The sequence below is a fragment of the Euleptes europaea genome, chromosome 6 (genome assembly GCF_029931775.1).
Source record: "Euleptes europaea isolate rEulEur1 chromosome 6, rEulEur1.hap1, whole genome shotgun sequence".
Lineage (NCBI taxonomy): Eukaryota > Metazoa > Chordata > Lepidosauria > Squamata > Sphaerodactylidae > Euleptes > Euleptes europaea.
The window spans coordinates 24524967-24549534 of record NC_079317.1 but is presented as its reverse complement, the minus strand read 5'-3'; the positions used below and the strand labels follow the sequence as shown (position 1 = coordinate 24549534).

General features: G+C 44.0%; 1 protein-coding gene across 1 annotated transcript in view; it reads right to left on the bottom strand.

Annotated features, from left to right (window-relative positions):
• The window catches only part of BTBD7 (BTB domain containing 7), a 109049-nt gene that overhangs the window by 15753 nt on the left and 68728 nt on the right, over positions 1–24568 (bottom strand). Inside the window, exon 4 of the mRNA XM_056851775.1 lies at positions 2830–3038. Coding sequence (XP_056707753.1) covers positions 2830–3038 — 209 coding nt within the window. The remainder of the gene's footprint in view (positions 1–2829; positions 3039–24568) is intronic.

Genomic DNA, 24568 nt, shown 5'->3' with positions numbered 1-24568 from the left:
TCAGCAGTCTATTTCCCATGATGATATATAAGCTTTTTGGTCTCTCCCAGCCATCTTTCAACCCAGTCTAATCAGTGCATCATTTTTACACAATTTCTTGCATACACCAGAATACAAGCATACCTTGGAGATATTGCGGGTTCGATTCCAGACCACCATAATAAAGCGAATATTGCAATAAAGCAAGTCGTGTGACTTATTTTGGTTTCCTAGTGCATATAAAAGTTATGTGTACACTAAGGCTGTTGATTCGGTTCGGCCCGAACTGAAAATCAGCCGAATTTCCCCTGATTCAGTGGTTTTTAGTTCGGGAGGAACCGAACTCAAAACTGGCGGGCAACCGGGGGCCCCGAATTCAGCGAGTTCGGGAGTTCGTGAATAAATCCGGCAAATTCGGGGCCGTCAGTAAGCAGCATAACCGTCAGTAAGCAGCATTCTCCTCCCCCGGCCAATCGGTGGCCAAGCTGGGTCTTCTTCTGGCCAATCAGTCAGGATTGAGTACTGGAGGAATCAGCTGATGTGCAGCCCGGCCAGGGAGAGAGAGAGAGAGAGAGCGAAATCCTCGTGTGTGTGTGTGTGTGGGGGTGCTTGTGCACATTTGCTCCTTTCTGTGGCTGCAGGGGGCGTATTTTTTGGGGTACAGACACAAAACTTTCACTGGCGCTTCATCTGAAGCTTCTTAAGATACCCCCCAAGTTTTGTAAACATTGGGTCAGGGGGTCCCGAGATATGGGCTCCCCCCTTTTTCTTTCCATGGCTGCAAGTGGCGCATTTTTGGGGGTACAGACCCCAAACTTTTAGTGGAGCTTCAGATGAAGCTTCTTAAGATACCCCCCAAGTTTTGTAAACATTGGGTCAGGGGGTCTCGAGATATGGGCTCTCCCCCTTTTCCCTCCCCCCTTTTTCCATTTATGTGGATGCAGGGGGCGCTTTTTTGGGGATATAGCCCCCAAACTTTCAGCATAGCTTCAGACAATTATTCTTAAGATACCACCCAAGTTTTGTAAAGATGGGTTCAGTGGGGGCAGAAATATCGCCTCCCCCCTTTTCTCTTTCAGTGGCTGCAGGGGGCGCATTTTTTGGGGTGCAGATCCCAAACTTTGAGCGGAGTTTCAGACAAGTGTTCTTAAGAGACCACCCAAGTTTTGTGAACATTGGGTCAGGGGGTCCCGAGATATGGGCTTTCCCCTTTCCCCTAATGGGATGAATGGATCAGCCGATCCTGTGTGTGCATCTCCAGAGCAAAACGTCCCGTGCCTAATTGGAATCATCTTGGATTACAAGTCCTCCCCAGCCCCTCCTGATGGAACAGAAGACAGCCACAGTAAGACCCCTTTGGGGGCTTTAATCTATAATTTTTCTCCTGTGTATGTGTGTGTGTGTGGGGGAAAGCAGAGTCTGTGTGTGTGTGGGGAGGGAGCAGTTTCTGTGGGTGGGGGGGAAGCCAAAGGGGGCTTTTGTCGGTTCTGCCTGGGGTGTGTGTTCCCCCTCGAGTCTCTCGCTCCCTGGTTTGAGGGGGGAGGTTTCAGTTGTGTGTCTTCTGGTTTTCCCTGTTGCAAAGGTGTTGTTTTACAAGGTTGTGTTGCTTTGCAGTTGCTTTGCAAACTGTTGTCGGGGCTGGGAGCTTTGTGCGTGGGCGGCAAGCTCTGCTGAGAGATGCACATTAAGGGTGGGGGGGACCCCTTTCAGGGCCCATATCTCAGCTCCCCCTGACCCAATCATTACAAAACTTGGGGAGTCTTTCAATAAACGTCCTTTGAAGCTCTGCTGAAAGTTTGGGACCTCTAACCCCAAAAATGCCCCCCCAGAGCAGCAGAAAGGCGCGATTGTGTTTTTAATGGCTTTATTCGGCCGAATTTTTTTTCCGAACTTTGAATTCCCGCCGAATTGAACGGATTCCCGAAGTAATGGGAATCTTTCATGCTATTTCCCAGTGTTGCCCAGTCTGGCACAACCTGAGAGACAGACCATCCCACTCAGCCTAAAATACTCCCTGAAATGCTGCTCCTGGGGGACAGGGGTCCCCCCCAGGAACAGCATAAGGGGGGATTCAAAGGTCTGCCATGGGAGGGGGAGCCATGGCAGAAATGGCTCCCCCTCCTCCACAGAAATGACTGGTGGGATCCGACACTCAGTTTCTAATTAAGAACGCCCAGTCAAGTCTTCTGACATTTCCATAACTGTAAGATAAGCCCACTGTATGAATGAAGTTCCCAATTCCCTCAGTATATCCAGGGCAAAAAACATACAAGGATACACTGGAAAACATGCAGCTGTTTCTTTGATGTGAGGAAAGAACAATCAACAGAGAGAAATGTAAGGAGAAAGGGGACAATTGGACTGGTTGGAATAAAACTTTTTTTTTTTTTTTTGCTTGTAGAACAGGTACAAATATCTTTCTAAAAAACGATGAGCCAGACTTACTTTTTCTTCCATGATGCATAGTTTTAGCACGAGAACTACTATATAATTTCCATAAACCTCTGAACAGGCAAGGCAAAAATTAAGCCTAGAAAAGTTTCACTTAAAATAATTTGCAATGGTTTCTAAACTATTATTAGGCTCTCAAGAAATAGTTTATACTGCCAGTTTGGGTTGGGTGACGTGCCAAGAAAGCAGAATGAGCTCCTTAATCACTACCTCTGCTTGAGGGTTGTGTGTACATATGCCAGAATAAAAAGAGCCCATTCTGCACACAGTCATTCTGGCAGGGTTTTTCCTCCCCAGTTAAGATTTGAAAATCAGCATGTTTCTGCTCCACAAGAGACAGTGATTATCAAAGCTTGAGTTCAGGACATCAAGTCATCCCAACGATGGAAAAAAAATTACCTGTAAGTAGTCAGACTGAATAGCAGTTTGCAGGTGATCTTTGCAGAGCTCGTAAAAGACGTCTGAAGTCATGACCTGGGTAAACTCCTCACAGAGGAAATGGAGTGCCTGGCGATGTACCCACTTGGAGCCATATGGCTGAGAACTCCACTTGAGAATGGCAATTAAGGTGTCTAGAGAGATGCTCTCCGCAATAATATCCTCACAACCTACAAAGAAGCAGAATACCATTTCATTAATGTTCAGCTCTTCAGGAACGAACAGAAAACACGTAATTTGGCAGAGGTGCCCACAGTGTGGAAAAGTGCAAAAGGATCTGACAACCACATACCTAAACGTCGTTCAACATCACTGTGAATGGGTGTGAAATTTCATCATAAAATCTCACCAGTTTGACCCAAACAGTGGCAAATGATTCGCTGCTATGTCTGAACTGAGTCAGATCAATGGTGATCAACATTGATTTCCCACTCCTCCATGTGAGCGGCGGACTTTAAACTGGTGAACCGAGTTGTTTTCTCCACTCCTACAAGTGAAGCCAGCTGGATGACCTTGGGATAGTCACAGTTCTCTTAGAGCTCTCTCAGCTTCACCTATCTCACAAGGTGTCTGTTGTGGGGAGGTGATTGTAAGCCAGTTTGATTCTCCTTTCAAAGGTAGAGAAAATCGGCATATAAAAACCAACTCTTCTACATTGCCCAGTAGTGTAAATTCTCAGCTGGCAGCAGCTCTCCGGTATCTTGGCAAAGGTCCTTCTCAGCTCTGTACTACCCAACATCCATTAAACGAAACTGTCAAACTGAACCTGGACCACATTACTAATCTTGAGATATGGCTCCTCAGTGCACTATTATAGATCTGTTCAGGTTCCACAACCTCAAATTTATAAAGCTTCTGTAGTTAATGCTTTATTGGGGTTTGCATTACTTAAAACCATTGTTCGGCATAAATTAAACTTATTTTCAGATTGCACTTCTCCTTCCTGGTATGCCAAGCACCACATTTTCCAACACAAGTTTAATACATTACCAGGCCTGGTACTTGCAACTAAGAGCCACACCAGTAGAATTAATGAGCTTTAGGTTTAGATTTAGCCAACAGAGTGAGCTACAATTATCTCAAATATCTATGATGTCGCAGCTTATTTTAAACACTCTTCTCTACCCCAGCTCCAATTAAGGCTTCTTGGAATTATGTCAAATGCAATTACGATCAGCAATGTTGCGCTTTAGCAGTTATATTTTAAAGATTTTGATAGCTTTTTTTAAAAAATTACACATGCATTTTGGGCACAAACATTCAAAATCCACAGTTCAACCACCGGTGATTTCTATAAGATCGATGTATTCTGGATTTCCCAGCATGATTCAGATAAACGGGCTGCATTGTGGTGTTTGGTTCCATAACATTAGCAATAAGGTACAATAACAGGAAAAGCAGTCTCTAAACTACTTTAAAAAAAGACTCTTCTGGAGTCCACCAATTGTGAGGAGACCAGAAAAGAGAAAAATTTTTTAAGGAAAAGGCAATTACCATACTAATTCAACAACTGCTGGCTGGCCCCCATGCGGACAGTGAAATCTGTGCAATGGTGCCAGCCAAGACTACCCTATTATGATGGGGAAGCCCCCAAATTTGCAGAAAAATCCAACTATGTCCCCCTCCCCCAACTGAGGGTTAAAAAGATAACTCAGAGCAACATAATAGTGACAACTGCAGAGTTTTAACTGCCAGAGTTTGGGTGTTATTTTGGGTTGCCATAGCAACCACAACGGCCACTGAAGAGGGGTATACAGTGGGGGGGATAGAATTTTCTATCCTTGCTGTACCTTATGGGCTCCCCATTTGTATAATCTATTAGTGAAAAAACATCTGGGCTGATATAATAATTCTGAGCAGGAAGCATGTTATTTAGCAAAATTCTCCGAAATACCCATAGCGAGCGAAAAAGGCAATGTAAATATTTTAGACTTATCCGACAGGGCTTACAAAATTGTCTGGCTTTCAGAATTTTTGTACGAGCCCACTTATATGTTAGTCACATCCCCCAAGAAAGCGAGAGACGCTTGAAACAGACTGCCAACTGTACTGTGACTTGGATTGCACAACAGGCTGCTTCTTGAAAAATCACCCTAAACCTAAACACGACATTCATCCTCCATTCCTCTGCCTCCAACTAGTGCACCGCGGCTGGCGGCTGGCATGACCAAGGACAGGAAGTACAGAGATGCTTATGAACACAGAAGGCTTCAGAGTCAGTTGTCCCCTCTTTCCTTGTCCCCTCTTTCCTTGTCACAGAGATTATGTTCTAGACAAGTTAAGCCTCTGCACAAAGCAGAAATATGACAGACAACAGCAGGTGTTTTTTTTGACACAGTGGAGGATCAAGTGCATTTGATATCATATGCAGAATGGTTTATAATCCTCTGCCCTCACTCGCACAAAAGTCTATTATTCAACAGGCCTTTTTAAAATTCACATTTTGCTGTATAGAGTCAGAACATCAGCCAGCCCCAGTCGCTCAGTACTGTCTTCTCAAACTGGCAGCAGTCCCGCAGGGCTTCAAAAAAATCTTGTTCAACACATGTTGTATGTGTGCATAAAATGCTTGCATGTTTATGGTGACCCCCCCACAGGGTATTTCAAGGCAATGGACAAACAGAGGTGGTTTGCTATCGCCTGCCTCTGTGTAGCGACCTTGGATTTCCTTGGTGGTCCCCTTTCCAACTACTAACCAGGGCTGACCCTGCTTAGCTTTCAAGATGTGATGAGATCAGACGAGTCTGGGCCATCTAGTTGAGAGTCATCAGGTGTTACTTGACTGGAAAGGTCAAGGATTTACACACACGAAGCTGCCTAATACTGAAACGGACCATCGATCTATTGAGGTCAATACTGTCTACTCAGACTGGCAGCGGCTTTCCAGGGCCTCAGGCGGAGGACTTTCACATCACCTACTGCCTGGTCTTTTTAAATGGAAATGCCAGGGACTGACCCTGGGATGTGCAGCAAGCCAAGCAGATGGGGTGTAGAGGTTAGAGTGTCAGACTAGGATCTGGGAGACTCCAAGTTCAAACCCTCACTCTGTCATGGAAGCTTACTTTCAACCTACCTCACAGGGTTGTGGTGATGATGAAATTGAGAATGATGTAAGCTGCTTTGGGTTCCCCACTAGGGAGAATGGCAGGGTAGAAAGGAAGTAAATAAATCAATAAAGCGTGCTCTTCTGCCAAGCTACAGTCTCTCCCTCACAGAGAGAAGCCAGGATTTGTTTTTTATTTAAAAATGTTTTTGCCCTGCCTTTCTCCCACCCAGTGGGAGCCAAGGCGGCTTACAATAAAAGTCACTCTACACAAATATAACTTCAGCAGAAGATGCTAAATATAAATTTTGTTGACTTTGTGCAAGGCTACACTGACTGACCTGAAAATCCTGTCTCTTGAGTCTACTGGACCACAGCGGCTCCGGCAAATTCTCATTTTACTCAAAAGGACAGTCTCTTCTGAGGGCGAAGCTCCTGTTCTTTTTGATTAATCCTGATCCATAAAATTCCAGAGTGGCGACAGCTCTAACATCTGGAAACAATTTACACAAGCACTTCCCCCTCAAGAGATACAATATACTGATTTGCTCTCACATCCTTCTCTGAAGAGGAATCTCTGGAAGGACAGACTATAAAGAGATATTGGGAAAGCAGCTCCATCAGCTATTAAGGTCTGAGATCGTAATCATTGTTTCAGAAGCTGTCTAACCTTAACCACGGAAGGCCAGTGGTGTATTAGGCTTCATAACACCTTTAAAAACATAGTTTAAAATATGCCACCTCATTTGCACCACTAGTAAAGTAGTCTGGTCTGCCCAAACAAAACTGAAAAAGACAAAAAGGAGTTTAAAAAAAATCAGTTACAGGGATAAATGTCAGATGCTCTCACTATTCACACTTTCAGTCCAGGGTAGTGACTTGATGTATTCCGTATCATATAAAAGAGCCAGCAAATATGATTTACACTGTGTTCAACTCTAGTTTCAGGTTTATGGTTAGGCCCCAATGGTCTGTGATGAACAGGTCCCCCTAGCACACGGCCTGCCCCCTCACACTCCAAATGCATTTAAGAAGGAAAATGTCATCATCCCTTCCCTATTTTATTCTCACAACAACCTTGTGAAGAAAATTAGGTTGACTGTATGCAACTGATCCAAAGTCATCCCAGTGGAGGTCATGGCGGAACAGAGATCTGAACCCTGTGTAAGGGTCTGTAAGCTTTTGCTTTGTGTGTCCCCCCCCCCCCGCCCCTGGGCTCGTAAAAGCAGTCCAGGCTTTTTGCCTTTCCTTGGTTCAGGCGCTGCGTCTAGCAGGCCCCAGGTTGGAATGTCTCTTCCCACCGTCCACCTCCCTTGCTCTCTCCGACTCCCTCCCACCAGCTATGGCCTTGGTGTGCAGATAGCAATAACGAGCTTCCTGAGGTCTTTGATGTTCCTGTACCATGCACAATTATCTCGTAGATTCCCATAACATACATTTGACATCTGCTTCCCTGTAGGGGTTATAATTCTGTCTTTGTGAAATTGCTAACACTTGCAACTTTACCATTGTAAGGCCTATACTAACCTGAAGCTTCCAATAAAGTTCCTTGGTTCTGCATGACCGTCTGAGCAAGTGATTTTATGGAGTTTGCACAGGGAGGTTGGGAACCCTCACACCCTGGTGTCCTAGATTCTAGCCCAACGCTAACCATTACCCTACACTAACTCTGCATGAAAAAGATCTATGACAACTATTCCACAGCATCTAAATCACTGCTCTAAAATCCTTTCTCCTACAAGGGGAATATATCAGAAGAACAAGCGTGATAAGAGACCAGCAGGCACTAGACAGATTTGTTCTAGTTATGTCTGAAGATCGGATTAACATTTCTAAACAAGGCACATGAATTTTCATCACAAAGGCATGATGCGACATCTTCTTTTGCATGATGATCCTCTCTCTGCATAATTCCAATACAATTGTGTCCAAGCTGATTATAAAAAAAAATCATATGTGCAGGCAAATTTAATCAGAACTCCCAAGATCTCTGAGAACTCTGAAGATGAAAATATCACTTTTGTTCAAAAGGGATAAAGCTAGCAGTTGTTGAAATAGCACTCAAATAAGAAATCTCTCAACTGCTCTAAATGTTTATTTGGAAGTGACTGCAGTCCAAATGAATTTTTCATCTGCTAGGTCACACCACCTACAAAGCTGCTCTGGAAAAACACTTCAGCTGGAGTCGTACACTAACGGGAGAAAATCTGCATTTGTGCAAAGCTAGGGAACACGACATTGATAAACCTATTTCTCAACCTGGCCCCATATGCAGATACTTAAATCCACAGACTGGGGCCAGGTGGAGAGAAAAGAAAATTTTCTGCACATTTGGGGGACTCCCCAGGTTTGCAGAGAAATCAAAAAACTTATCCATAATGGAGAGGGTTAACCTCCCCACAAAAGGAACTTGAACAGAACTGCCATTGATCCTGCCTACCCTACCGTTGCTGACTCTCCTCAGCAGCGAGACCGTTTGCTAGAAGAGTAGGTGGCAGCACTGTGAGCGGGCAAGGAGGAAGAATCACCGCTGCCAGCCCCATTCGCTGCCTCTCCAGCAGTAGCACTGCAAGCGAACAGAGGGAGGAACTGCCGCCATCCTGCCATTGCTTCTTCTGCAGCAGTAGTGCTACAAGCAGGGGGAAGAGAAGGAACCAGCGTTGTTGCTGTTACCACCACCAGGCCTGCCGTCGCTGCCTCTCTGACAGCTCTGTGCGTGGAGAGAAGGAACTGCCCCTGCGCCCAGGCCCTCCATCACAGCCTCTGCAAGGGGGGGGGGGGAGAACCAGCATTGTTGCTCTCACTGCCACCTGCACTGTCGCTTCTTCTCCAGAGAGGCCGGGAGAGGCTGTGACAGTAGGCACTGAAGAAGGGAGAACAGGACAGAGAAAGAGAGATGGGGTGGGGACAGAGGCAGAAAGGGAGCAAGTAAGAGATTGTGTGACAGTAGGCATTGGGGAAGGGAAAGAGAAAGGGTGACAGCAGAGGTTGAGGGACAGAATCAGAGAAAGACTGACAGGCATTGGAGAATGGAGGAAGAGGGAGGAAGAGTGACAGTGGGTGTTGGGGGTGGGAGAAAGAGTAAGAGTGATGGGGTGGTGGACAGAGAGAGAGAAAGTAAAAGAGTGAGGGTGTATGACTGTAGGCAAGGGATGGAAGAGCAGGGGGGACACAAGGGAAACGCGATGGCTGCGCCCACAAGTTCCTTGTGGTTTCCTGCTTGTTCTTGTCTTGTTCTCAGAATCTAAATAATGGTATCCAAGCATGGAGAGACACAAAGTTGAATAATTTTTTTAACTGTTAGGAGTTTTAGTGCCTGAAAACATCCTTTGTCAAGGATGCAAGCATGTATTAACCTTTATTTACACCCCGCTTTCCCTCTACAGTTGGAACTCAAAGCAGCTTCGAACATTGTTCTCCCCTCCTCTACTTCTTCACAACAACAATCCTGTGAGGCATGTCAGGCTTAGAGTCTGTGACTGGCCTAAAGTCACCCAGTGAGCTTCCACAACAGAAGTGGGGATTCAAACCCGGGTCTCCCAGGATCCTAGTCCAACACTCTACTACCTCACACCAGCTCTCCAAGGATCACTTTCATAGAATTATAGAGTTGGTACCACCAGGGTCATCTAGTCCAACCCCCTGCACAATGCAGGACATTCACAACTACCTCCCCCCCACACCCTCAGTGACCAGTGACTTTGAGCATGGGTCATATAAAAGCATGTATTCAGTGTTTGGCATCCAGAGAACCTCAGCTTAAAAAACAAACAACCCAACATTTCATTTTTCTAGACCTTATGGTGGTTAAGAATGGCTAGGAAGTGCTTAGCCAATAACTGACGAAGTATAAGATGTTCAGGAGGAGTAAATGGGAATACACAGAACTTAGGACCCCGCAGAGCTTCTTCCTTCTCCCCATGGCCAACCCTCCACCCAGATATAAACAATTTTTCTACTTAATGCAGTTACAATTTTGCTTTTCTTGATGCAAGATTTTAGTATCTTTAACCCACCAGCTAGATTAATTGCTAATAGAAACTCAGCCTTTGAGACTTGGAGTTTAACAACAGCAGCCCTAAGCCACCAATATGCAATCATTAACTCAACAAACTAGGTTTGAATCAGGCACTGTAGTCTATATTCTTCTGAAAAATCTTGTGCCTCAGTACTAGGCATAGAGGGGGTAGAAAAAGAAGAGAGCCCAAATTGTTTTGATAATTACAGGTTTAGTGGTGGGAATCGGACAGTTCAGGGAAAGGGATGAAGGGGTGTGTGGATCAGACATCTACTGCTGCCTGGTGTAGTGGTTAGTAGCAGTGGATTCTAATCTGAAGAACCGGGTTGGATTCCCCACTCTTCCACATGAGTGGGGGACTCTAATCTGGTGAACCAAATTGGTTTCCCCACTCCTACACATGAAGCCAGCTGGGTGACCTTGGGCTAGTCATAGTTCTCTCGGAACTTTCTCAGCCCCACCTACCTCACAAGGTGCTGTTTTGGGGAGAGGAAGAGAAGGAGATTGTAAACCGGTTTGATTCTCCTTAAAAGGTAGAGAAAATCGGCATATAAAACCAGCTCATCTTCTTCTACTTCTTATGTTCCAAGTCTTCTCCTTTCCAGCAAATCCCTAATAGCCATGTCAGCAAGCCATCACATCTAAAATGATTGATGGGTAGGTCAGTACAGAATAAAACAAATTGTTCAGGACTTAATCCTGATTGAGAAGTCTGCCCTGAGCTAGATGAAGCAGGGTGGTAGTGGTTAATCTTCTAGACCTCCTCTTTCAACACAATCAACTATAGTGATCTTCTGTGACTGATGGTTTATCCAGGGCACTATCCCCTAGTGGTTCCATTTCTATCTGCCAATCAGTTCAGAAGATGCCACTGAAGGATCATTATTCAGACCTTTCTGATACAAGGTTCTGCAGGCTTCTACAGGGTCCCACATCCTATTTAACATCTTCATGAAACCAATAGGAAAGGTCATCTAGAGATCTGGGGCAAAGCGTCACCAGGACGCCAACACACAGCTCTCTGCTCCTTTTTAGCTGAAGCAGATAAGACTGTGGATTTTCTGATCCTTGTTTTGCAGGCAGGAATAGATTGGATGACGACCAAACTGGAGCTTCTTCCAGACAAAAGGCTGGGGTACTGCTGGTCACTTGTAACGCTGATTCATTTAACGAAATAACCTGCTCTTGCTGGTGACAAATTCCCTCTGAAAGAGCAGGTTTGCATCCTGGTGGTGCTATTAGATCTGGGCTTACAACTGAAACCCAGGTGTTCTTTGTAGTACTTGGCACCTGTGGCCTGGGTTTGGCTGGTGCACCAGTTGCAGTCATTCAACAATCAATAGGCTTTGCCCACACAATGCACCATATGGATGACTGCCTGTGAAGAATGCCTGGAAACTTCAATTCTTTCAGAATGCTGCAGCTAGACTGCAGAAAATTACATATTACCAGAAACCTGTCTCTCTCTCATTCTTAAAAAGGTTATCTATTCACTTTGGGGCACAATTAAAACTGATGTTTACATCTTTTAAACTCCACAACTATTTGTTAATTGAAAATATTTATTCGCATCTGTCTTCTTTATGGAGCTCAAGGCAGCTTACAGTATTATGGGTTGGGATCAGGCTGCTCAAAAGGATCGCTTTCAACTATGTATAGCCCTGACCTGGATTGCCCAGGCTAGCCCAATCTTATCAGTTCTCAGAAGCTAAGCATGGTCGGCCCTAGTTAGTATTGGATGGGAGACCACCAAGGAAGTCCAGGGTCACTAACAGAGGCAGGCAATGGCAAACCACCTCCGAACGTCTCTTGCCTTGAAAACCTTATGGGGTTGCCATAAGTTGGCTATCACTTGATGACACATTCCACCACCTCTACTATATACACTTGCCCAAGAACTCATGCCACCTGCTCAGGTTTTTCTCACTGTGCCCCCACCTTCAGAATGAGGTAGACTGCTACCAGAGAGAGGGCCTTTTCTGTAGTATTCCTCAGCGTGGTGTAGTGGTTAAGAGCAGTGGTTTGGAGCGGTGGACTCTGATCTGGAGAACCGGGTTTGATTCCCCACTCCTCCACATGAGCAGCAGAGGCTAATCTGGTGAACTGGATTTGTTTCCCCACTCCCACACACGAAGTCAGCTGGGTGACCTTGGGCACGTTACAGCTCTATTAGAGCTCTCTCAGCCCCACCTACCTCACAGGGTGTCTGTTGTGGAGAAAGGGAAGGTGATTGCAAGCCGGGTTGAGTCTCCCTTAAGTGGTAGAGAAAGTTGGCATATAAAAACCTCCTCCTCCTCTTCTTCTTCTTCATCTATGGAATATTCTACCATCAGTTATCCATATCATGCCTGACTGCCTTTCTTTTCAGTGCCAGGTTAAATCTTTTTATTTACCCAGGTATTTGGCTGTTTGGATGGTGTTATGGGACCTTGTTTTGTCCTTTTTCTACTTCCCCTCCCCCCAGAGTACATCTTACTCTGACTAGTTTTAGCTGTTGAGCTGTGTTTACACGCTATTGGGTAGTTTGCTCCTAAATGTTTTTCACTTGTGTTTTACTGGCAGCCATGTCAGAGGCGACGGCTGAGAGGCAGCATGCAGACAGTTAATGTGAAAAAGCAAAACTTGGCACTAATTTTAATCAGTGAAGGCAGCATCCATATTTGTGAATAATTCTGAAGTTTTAAGGAGTATGTCAAAACCAAACAAAACAGGGATTTGTCAGCACACAGGCAATCTATGTTTGAAAGTGCATGCTCATGCCCAAAATATGCTCAAAACTGCACTCAGTGCCTCGGATGTACCAGAGTGTTTTTTGCAGACTGAAGGATTTCTGCCTGCAGAATGCGACTTTCTTACCTCCCCACTCCTGGTTCCCCCCCCCCACAGAGAACACTTCAGACTGTTACAGGAGGTAAGAAATCCACGTTCTGTCCACTGAAACACTCTGGTAGATCAAAGCTACAGCATGTACCACAACAGCACATAATTAACATGTGTTTATCTCCTCCTCCACCACCAACTCCAAAATTCACCAACCCCTAGAACTGGGCCTTTAAAAAATCTAATTACTACAGACCCCAGAACCAGCTTAAAAAAAAAAAAAGCAACATCCAGCATGAGAACCCAGATATTTTACCAGAACAAAGTTACAGCTCTACAGCAGAGTTATCTCTTTAATGTCATCAACAATACCCAGAAATTGCTTAGATCCTTTAGTTATTCCAAGGAAACACTCTCCCCAAACAAGAACTTTACGAGTGATTCCAGTGAAGGAAAACACATGAGACACTGGCCAGGATCCAAAGAGCTGCTCAGACCCACCCACGGGGCCCTGCACTAGCCCCATGGAATTTCTGACAAAGTCTTTAAACAGCCATGTGCAACATATCATAGCCTTCTTTCAAAACGGTCCTCCATTTCAGAAGTGATTTGCCAGGTAATGCAGGAACTGCTCTTTGGGGGGCAAAAAATAAAATTCGGGAACTAGATTCACAGTTATACAGAGCCTGGCCATTAATGTAGAACCGGAAATCTATCTGGTTCCCCCCAGAAAGATCTGTGAAAGGTGATTAAAAAGTTATTCAGCAGAAATCCAAATCTGGTTCCATTCTACTTATGCTGGGAACTTTACAACCATCCTTTTGTGGACATGAGCCAGATATCCCACTATGAAGCTTTCCTTCAAAAAAAAAAAAAATCCATGTGGATTTTCAACTCCAGCTCACCTTTCAGGTTCTTTGGAAATTATTGCAAAGGCACCACTGCAGAGGAAAATGCGATGGAGAACCAGCCTTTCCAATACTGCAATTACCGCACGCTTTGCATGAGCTAAACAGCTGCACGTGAAACAGCTACAGGTCAGAAGGGCAGGGCACTGGAAACCCAAAGCAAAATAGGAGGAGGGGTTTGGCTATGGGAACAACGGTAGAAGCAGGCAGGCGAGACGGCAGCATTAGCAAACGGGGACACAGCCTGCCAGCCATCATTAGTATTTGTATAAAACCCGGCATTCCTAGAACACAAACAGGCTGCTACAGCAAAAGAAAATTAGGTCAATCCTTTCAAATGGCTACTCTACTGGAGTTCAATTTATTCAAAATGTCGTAATTATAACTTGACTGTAACAGGCCAAAATTCTCCATTCTCACTGCATGAGTGATCTTTACTGTACCATCTCAAAAGATAGCCCCAACCAGTTCCAGGCTTCAATTTTGGTTAAACGTATAAAGGGATAAGCAGGAACATAGCTGCCTTGTGCGGCATACATTGAGGTAAACACTGTTTTCAGACACTGCCCTTTTGACTACTCCAAGTATTCAGGCTCCGCTGATCCACATCTCTAGCATCACAGTAAATGCTCTGAGGGCACCACTGTGTATTAATGTCTACAATTTTGCTCTGGGCTGTCCTTTGCTTAGATGTTTCAATTATAGTGAAATCAAGCTGGTTTCAAAATGTTACCAGCCACCAAACAGCTAAAATACTTAAATACCACAGGGAAAAAAACACACCAAAGGTTAGAGTCAATGGCTTGGATCCTATTTTAACACATGTAGAAAGAGTATACAAAGGTGCGTCTTCCCTGCCGTGCCCTTCCTCCAGCAGTGCCCCCAAAATCCTGCTGTAAACAAACTGCACTCTGACATGGGGGGGGGGTTGCCTTGAAAAGGGGAGAATTAGGAAAACGGCCTCCCTCTTGCCTGGATGTAGGAAGCACGGTAGAAGACATTTCTGTTCATCCAAAAGGGAGGGGGGCGCGACTCAAGCCCTCCCTTTAACTGCACTCCCCACCACCACACTGCATTTGATTTACAAGGGTTAAGAACTTAAGAAAGGCCATGCTGGATCAGACCAAGGCCCATCAAGTCACATGAACACAAGAAGCTGACTTATACTGAATCAGACTCTTGGTCCATCAGTCAGTATTGTCTACTCAGACTGGCAGCGGCTCACCAGGGTCTCAGGCAGAGGTCTTTCAGATCACCTACATCACCTACTTGCCTAGTCCCTTTAACTGGAGACTCCAAGGATTGAACCTGGGACCTTCTACATGCCAAGCAGATGCTCTACCACTGAGCCATGCCCCCCCCCCAAGTCCAGAAGTCTGTTCACACAGTGGCCAACCAGGTGCCTCCAGGAAGCCCACAAACAAGATGACTGCAGCAGAATTGTCCTGCCAAAGCACTCAATATAGCAAGGCATGCTCTTCTGATCATGACTAGTATCCGTTTTTACTAGTGGCCATGAATAGCCCTCTCCTCCATGAACATGTCCACTCCCCTCTTAAAGCCTTCCAAGTTGGCAGCCATCACCACATCCTGGGGCAGGGACTTCCATAATTCCCCAACCCTCAGGAGACTGAGTTGTACAGGGAGCTGCTGGGCAAAGGGGAAGATCTCCCTCTGCGAGCTCCTTCCACTTGCACTGCCTGCCATTGGATCCGCCTCAATTACTCCCATTTCGCCGAGAAGACTCCTTTCCTTCCTCCAACCCAACTCAAGTGGAAGCGTCAGATCCATGTTTGAAGTTTGCCTGTCAAAGGACACTTACTGCTTGCAATGGCAGAGTATGAACACTGCAAATATTTACACAGACAGTGCTAGAAATATGTCTGAGGAAGCATCAACCGCTTATGCATGTGAGAATACGGAAGCAGTGGCTCCTATGTGCTGGGGGATGCGCCTGAAGCTGCAACCCAGCAGGTGTTGCTGTATCATTGCTCACAGTGGGTACATAAGCACCTGACACTGCCCCGAAAGGGCCCAGGTAAGCTGGCAATCTCCACGACTCTCGCTTTTGAACAGGGGTGCAGCAAACATGTTTGGCAAACAAACGTAACGTGTTTGACATCTGCAATCGTCGGCGAGCCAAGCCTTGATCTCCTTGCCATGGTCTGCCTTGAGCAGCCGCCAAACAGCTTTGCGACTGCACAGTAGCTACAGTGTTTCATTTCCTTCTCTCTTGCAAGCTGTTTTTGCATCAGCAGAGCAAGTGAAACTGATTCTCCCCCAGGATCATCGATGGTTTGGTCAGGTAACAAAATGGTGTGTGTGTGTACTACACCTCCCACAAGTCTGTGTGAAAATGCACATGCCTGAAATAAACCTTGACAATAACACACAGTCAAATGATCACCAAATAGCAAGTCTTTAAAAAAAACCCAAAAAACATGCAATGTTTATAACTGGTAGCTGACCAATTAATTAGTCTGCTCTTTATATGAGTACCCAGTTATTTATATTATTATTATATTATATTATTATATGAGTACCCAGTTATTATCTTCTCCAGATGACTGGAGAAGATAATAACAAACCACCCTGTAAATGAAGTAAACGTTGTGATGTGACGTCACCCCATGGGTCAGTAATGACCTGGAGCTTGCACAGGGGACTACCTTTACCTTTTTATTTATATAATTGGCAGCTGAGCCGCAATAACAGGTCTGTAAGGAAGGGAGAAACTAGGTCTGCCACTGGGCTGCCTGACAACAAATATACATGAAATACTACCAATTGCACTGTACTGTATTATTTTAACTATGCGATATGTTAGGGTCAAGCTGCTTGCACACAGCTGAAACTGCCTACACACATCTGATGAGCAGAATATAAGCAGAACTGGTGGGTGTTTGAGCACCCCTACCTTTGAGATACACTACAGATGTTACAGGGCAAAATTCAATCATGGACCAAGAGAAGAAGAAAAGGAAGAAGGGGAGGAGGAAGAAGATGAAGAAGAGGAGGAGGAAGAGGAAGAAGAAGTGTTGGTTTTTGTACCCTACTTTTCTCTACCTTAAGGAGTCTCAAAGCAATTTAAAATCACAATCCCTTCCTCTCCCCACAACAGGCACCTTGTGAGGTAGAAGAAGAGTTGGTTTTTATACTCCGATTTTCTTGACCTTTAAGGAGTTTCAAACTGGCTTACAATTGCCTTCCCTTCCTCTCCCCACAACAGGCACCCTGTGAGGTAGGTGGGGCTGAGAGAGTTCAGAGAGAACTGTGACTAGCCCAAGGTAACCCAGCTGGCTTCATGTGGAGGAGTGGGGAATTCAATCTGGTTCTGTAGATCAGAGTCCGCCGCTCTTAACCACTACACCATGCTGGACAGAATATTGTTAATCTGTCATAGTTTTAACTAGTATTATCCATACTAATGCATAATGTATTATATAAGGCTCTGCTAAAAGTGGATGGGGCTAAAAAAAGTATATCTCCCATTCAAAAGAAGGTCTTCACAAATGCAACCACATACCAGTAAAGCTATACACATGATCACATACACAGCAGTTGCTATAGATAGCTGCACAAAACAAATGGACACAATTAACTGAACATTGCAGTCATCTTAAATGTCATGGAAATTAATGAATTCTGAGTTAACACCTAAGGATTAGTGTTCAGATTCTACCAGGAAATCTTCATAGTCAAATTCTTATAAATCTGTAAATCTTCAGATAATTTTAGACAGTTGAACTGAACCCTGAAGACAAGCAATGTTGCATTTAGTTCTGCTTTTTGAAAAGGCAATATTAGTCTCAGTAATGAAAAAGTTCCAAATAAATTCAACAACCCTAGTTGTGTGATGTACATCAGTTTTGACATGACATTTTCTGAGAAGAGAGATGACTTTAAGCAGCCAATGTTTGTATCAGTGTGATTAGCAAGTTGTGTGCGGATAAAACCCCTTGGTCTTAACGCAATTTTATTTTTGCTTATGATCTAGTAATATAATACCTTGCATGACAGATCCTGATTTGCCAAGTACATGAGTTACTGGGTAAGGTACAATGACTGATATTTCTAAAACCTTGAAGCAATCAGACAACATAAAGACGGTTAACTTCTTTACACAAAGCTTCAGAGCACACTTTAGCACGCCAATCTCATACCACCGTTTACTCAATATGGTCAAACTGTCCCATCTGCTGTAGACAACATGTTTGCAGCCAGCTGACAAGAAATATTCTTTCCAAAGATACTTCAGTGCTAATAGTTTTCTGCATGGCCTGTTCCAAAGTGTGTATGTGGGGGGGATCACAGGCTTTCAACAGAAGGGGTGATGTGAACATAGAGTTGCCAATCTCCCGGTACGAGCTGGGGATCTCCTGCTATTACAACTGCTCTCCAGCCGGTAGAGATCAGTTCCCCTGGAGAAAATGGCTGCTTTGGCAATTGGACTCTATGGCAATGAAGTCCCTTCCCTCCCCAAACCCCGCCCTCCTCAGGCTCCGCCCCAAAAATCTCCTGCCGGTGGCGAAGAGGGACCTGGCAACCCTATGTGAACACTTAAGAGTAGAATCCTGATGCTGTTCAGCAACCCCGTACCAGTCTTTCCTCCGGCCTTTCTGTACCAAGTCAAAGGTTGAAGTACTGGCAGCCGAGCAGGTAACTAAGGAAATGTTGTGGACCATATCAATCCTTGTTATGACAACTGCAATGATTGAGTCAGTACCTACATGTCACTGATATTTAGGGCCTGGATTTCAGAAAGAGTGTTGCAACCAGCAGCTTAGGTATCCAGGTGCCCTTGAGATCTGGGGAGAAAAAAACATGGGTGGACAACTACTCTGCTCATCGATCTGAGAAACTGTCTACCTCTGCAGCAGCAGATCATCAGGATAACCAATTCATTAATTTTTTTATTTTATTAAATTTATAGCCCACCCTTTCCCGGTCAAGCTGGGCTCAGGGCAGCTTGTCACGGTCTCTGACATAATTATGGTATTTTGTGTACATGTGCAGAATTAATTCCATGTAGAGCTTGAACACAACATACAAACTGAACCACAAATTGCAGAGGTTTGTGTAATGAAAAGCCTGGCAACAGCTTGCAAAATGCAAATGTCCTTAGAACAAGCTGACTGAATTCTCTCAAGGACTGAATTCTTTCAAGAGCTAACTATCTTACCCTGGTCTTGTCCTTGAAGGGAGAAGAACAGAGTCATTCTTCACTATCTGCCAGAAAGGTGTATCTGAAATTACCCTTCCTGATTCAGCTGTCAGCTGCTCATATCTCAAGGGCAGAAAAGTCCTGCTATCTTTGAGAAGGTCTACTTAAAGACCTCAAGGCTATAAGTGCAATAAGCTTCTTGCTTTCTATCTTTCTGAAGGCTGTGTTTCCCCCTGACCAGATGGTTACATGTTACAATGTGAGCAATAATTGTGTTTTATGATTTATATAGTTATATATTGTATTGCAGATTTCTAAATAGTCTCATTTAATGTGTATTGTACTAAACATGAGAATGGTATGAAAATTGAGTATATGGAGTGATCATGGAGCTCAGAAATGATTGTTTATACTTTAAGCAAAATAGACTGAAAGGAAAGGAAGCCCATATTTGGTCATGGGGAGAAGCTAATAACCTGAACAGCTGCAACTGTACATTATTGCACTGCTCATGTTATCTGAAAGTGGGGAGGAAGATATCCCTCCTGATGGTAAAATCAACACTCTTAATGAGTCTGAAACAGTATAAAAACAGCCACAGTAAGCCCAGAGAATCAGAACCCCAAAGGCTCTCAAGAAAAGGCTGACTGGTATGTATGGCTTAAATACATTACTCTAGACTTTATGAATTAGATACTTTGAACTGAATCAGAATAATTTGACTGTTATATTTTAGAAGTTGGATTTTGAAACTGAATAGTATGTAAGACTTGCTTGCTTTTACTTCATACATTGTAAATACATACATTGTACTTTGACAAGAGTTTTTATAGAAGTGTTAAAGACTTGATAATCTGCATTTACACATATTTTACTAGAAGTATTTCAATAAAAAGACTTGCTTTTTAAAAGTAGGTAAAGTTGTTGAGTCCTGCTTACTCGATGACTGGCTGAATAAGATAACTTCACTTCTCAGTAAGTGATACATTCTAAGAGCCTGTCATCTGAACAGCACGACCCGCTTCAAGCTAACAACATAAACACAATATATATCAGATTTACAATACAGTATACAATTTTAAAATAATGAAATCTGATCAAGTAAAACTTATATCCTAAACACCCTACCATCTAAAGGACAGACATTCCCACATGGTGGCAAGCCAAGATGGTATCGGCAATCTCCAGCCGGCAATGATCTAACCACTTCAACGGGATGGACAGAGACCAAAGAAGAGACAAAGGGGAAAGGGAGGGAAAAAGAAGGGGAAGAAAAAGGGGGAAGGAGGAAGGGAAGAAAAAAAAGGGACAAGGGAAGGGAAGGGAAGGAAAGGAAAGAGGGGGAAGAAGGCCAACTAATACTGTACCATTGCTATCCTCAACCATAAGCCTGGTGCAACATCTCTGTCTTACATGTTCTGCGGAATTGGACTAAGTCCTACAGGGCACGGGTCTCACTAGACAGAGAGTTCCACCAGGCTGGGGCCAGGGCCAAAAAAGCTCTGACCCTGGTTGAAAACAGGCAGACAATCTTAGGGCCAGGGATTACCAACAAGTTGTCACCAGAAGAGCGAGGTGCCTTCTGAGGGGTATACTGGGAGAGGAGGTCCTGCAGGTATGAAGATCCCAGATCTTTTGGGCTCTAAAGATCAATTTACGATCAGCCCTTCTCTTCTGTAAAATGGAAAATGTCTCAGCCTGTAACTACCCAAACTCATGGAACAGAAGTTGTGATGAGGCAAAGTTACACTGCTTACAAAACTAGACCGTGTGCAGAAGTCTGCCAATGGCGCGTAATCAAAACAGACTGAGACTACCCATATCAAAACCACATTTTTAACCAGTGAATAAGTGACAATTTCTTCTGCAATTTCAGTACTGTCAGTTCAAGACTGCTTTAATAGGCTACATTGGATTTAGAACTGACCTGGGTATAATAAAGGCAGCAACTGGACAGATACTTAAAAGTTCAGTGCATCTGTGGAGTTGGGAAGGGAAGAGAAGCAATTATTCTGAGCCAAGAAACTAAATTAAAGTAGCATCCTAAAATCTAATTATTCTTAGTGGCCACTTCCCTCAATGCTCCCTGAATATGCTTCTTCTGGGGAAAACTGAATTATTTGACTTAAATTATTTACAAAAAAACGAATAACAGCATCCTCCAAATACCTATGTGTGGCATCTTAATCAGAGGGGGGCTTGGGGGGAGGAGTTAAATTCAAACAAGCTCAGTGTTAAAAGGAAGGCCAATGGGTTCAGTCTGACGGCCATGTGTTTTATCATATATTTCCTAGTGTTTAATGTACATTCATCTACACAAGAGTGAGAAACAGTCAATAAAATAAAAGTGTGCCCAAGCTTAAGCAAAAGAAATAAAATATCCAGCTGAGACCTTAAAGCTGATTTACCCAATAGTATAGTAGCAGACAACCTAACATAAAGCTATGATTTAATTGATACGTTGTCATGAGCTATACAAGCATGGTTTCTATGAGCTATACAAGCATGAGAGCCAGCATGGTGTAGTGGTTAAGAGCGGTGGTTTGGAGTGGTGGACTCTGTTCTGGAGAACCGGGTTTGATTCCCCACTCCTCCACATGAGTGGCGGAGGCTAATCTGGTGAACTGGATTTGTTTCCCCATTCCTACACACAAAGCCAGCTGGGTGACCTTGGGCAAGTCATTCTCTCTCAGCCTCACCTACCTCACAAGGTGTCTGTTGTGGGGAGGGGAAGGGAAGGTGCTTGTAAGCCAGTTTGATTCTCCCTTAAGTGGCAGAGAAAGTCGGCATATAAAAACCAACTCCTCCTCCTCCTCCTCCTCTTCTTCTTCTCTCCTCCTCCTCCTCTCCATCCATTTCAATGTGCTTTGCATGCACCTCTGTATAAACACAGTGAATTGCCTTTTCCACTAAAGTAAACGGAGACTCCCTGGAAGAAAGGGTGGCTCCAGCTATACAATGAACAGCCCTTCAATTAGAGGAAAGTTCAGGACACACCTTTTAATACATACATAATTGAGTTACTGCCTTGATCCAAAGGAATAGTTGCACACATTTATGCATATTCATTATCCTTCCCCTTTAAGACCCGCTCAAGACATAACAGCAACACTTCCAAGAGCTAGCTTAAGCCATCTGGATCATCTCCTTTAAAGAACACAGAAAGTGACAGTGATCAGTTTTACATTACCTAATTTATTCACTAATATCTTGGTGCAGAAATTTTAAATACTTATAACCAGGGTGGATTTGATTTAAATCACTAGACAGTAAAACTAGATTTAAATTATGGTTTTCTACATAAGGACTCGTAGAGTATTCTGCTCAAAAGATTTGTTTCATTTTTACTGCTTGCCCCTCCCTCCTCACACTTAGCTTCTTGTGCAGATCTATTCCACTCCACTCAATCTTCTATTCATTGAACTTCTGGCAACTTAGCACTTAAGAGGTAAGGGGTTGATTCTGTGTACATAGATTTGCAAAGGAACAATGGGATTAAGGTCTTTTTCTCAGCTCGGTATTTTATAACTTTTTTGCTGTGAAGAAGAGGCATCTCTGCAGACACAAATGCACAAGTTTTGAGAACTACAAAACCATAATATCTTCTTGATAGAAAAACTGCCCAAAATAATCTTACAGAAACCTCTGGAAGAGCATGACATTGCGAATGGATTACTGGAATTAATTTACCCCAAAATGTAAACATTACATGAATATACAGCCTGATGCTGCATAATTAAAAACAAATCCTTATTTCATTATGAATAACCTTTGGACTATAATGTACCTTAAATAGTTTTTTTTCAAAAAGCATTTTATTTTTAAAAATCCGATTTAAATTTGAAAAATTTGTTTTTTATTTTTTTTTAAAATAATTGATAACGGAGCATGTATGCATTACTACAGGCATACATTTCTTTTTGTTTCTGCCAAATTTTTAATTACTTTTCACCATATCCTCATATATGTAGTTGCATACAAACCAGCTGTTGCTAGAGTTTGATGTGTATGTTACCGTATATACTCGGGTATAAGCCGACCCGAGTATAAGCCGACCCCCCCAAATTTGAGGCCAGAAAAGGGAATTTCTTATTGACCCACGTATAAGCCGAGGGTCAATAAGAAATTCCCTTTACCGGCAATGCTGCGCTCTAAAATGGCGGCCGTCATTTTAGAGCGCAGGGATGGTCTCGCCCATGCCCCAGGTCGCCCTCCCGCCGGCCTCCCAGGCCCTCCCAACCCACCCCAAACCACCCGACCCCAGTGCCATCCAAGGGGGGGAGGGGGAAGAGCCCCTGAACCCCCCTACTCACCGGGAGACGCAGCGAATCGTCGTCTTGCCGGCCCAGGAAGGCCGCTGCCGGCTGCTGGGAGCGGCCCGGGTGTGGAGTCTGAGGAGGGCGGGGTTTGGGGAGGGACTTCAATGCCATAGAGTCCAGTTGCCAAAGCAGCCATTTTCTCCAGGTGAACTGATCTCTATCAGCTGGAGATCAGTTGTAATAGCAGGAGATCCCCAGCTAGTACCTGGAGGCTGGCGACCCTAGTCTAGTTGGGCCTCTCAGCAGCAATCACGGCTGAACTATCACATCTGATTAATTAATGTATTATTATGAATATGTATTTTGTATTATGGATTTAATAGCTTGGGAATAGATGTATATTGTTTTATTGTTTTACAGTATCATTTGCTGTTACCCACCCTGAGCCTGGCTTGCTGGGGATTGAGGGCGGGCTAGAAGGCCAAATAAATAAATAAATAAATAAGGTCCGCCTTATCAACCTTTTGGGGTTCTTTGAGAATATGAACAAGCATATTAATAACAGTGACCTGGTAGACCTGGGGTGTTGAACTCATTTGTTACAAGGGCCAGATATAACATAAATGTCACTTGTTTGAGCCGGACCATTCCTCACCAGCCCAGATCGGGACTGGGGGTGGTGTTGGGTGCCTCAGCTGGCTCAGGGGCCAGATGTCTGACACCTCTGCAATAGACACTATATACTTGGACTTTCAAAATGCCTTTGACAAAGTCCCTCATCAAAGACTCCTGAGTAAACTTAGCAGTCACGGGATAAGAAGACAGGTTCTCTTATGGATTAAATTGGTTAAATGACAGGAAGCAAAGACTAGGAATAAATGGACAGTTCTCACAATGGAGTTGAGAGTAAGCAGTGGGGTCCTACAAAGATTGGTATTAGGGCCGGTACCATTTAATCTGTTCATAAAGTAACTGGAATTACAGGTGGGTAGTGTAGTGCCCAAATTTTCAGATGATACAATTATTCAGGATGGTAAAAACCAAGGAGGGCTGTGAAAAGCTCCAGGAAGATGTCCACAAATTGGGCGAGTGGGTGACAATGTGGCAAATTAAGTTCAATATTGGTAAGTGTAATATGATACACACTGGAACAAAAAACCCCAACTTCAAGTATAGGGTAACAGAAGAGAGCAACAAAAATGATTAGGGGGTTGAACACCTTCCCTAGGAAGAAAGGCTGAAGAGTCTGGAGCTTTCCAGTTTGGAAAAGAGATGACGAAGGGGCTACGTGAAAGAGGTTTATAAAGCTATGCACAGGGTGGACAAAGAGAAATTTTCTCCCTCCCTCAAAATACTAGAACTCAAGAGCATCCAATGAAACTGATGGATGGTAGATTCAGGACAGACAAAAGGAAATACTTCTTTACACAGTAAATGATTAAAATGTGGAACACGCAGCCAGAGGATGTAGTGATCGCCACAGGCACA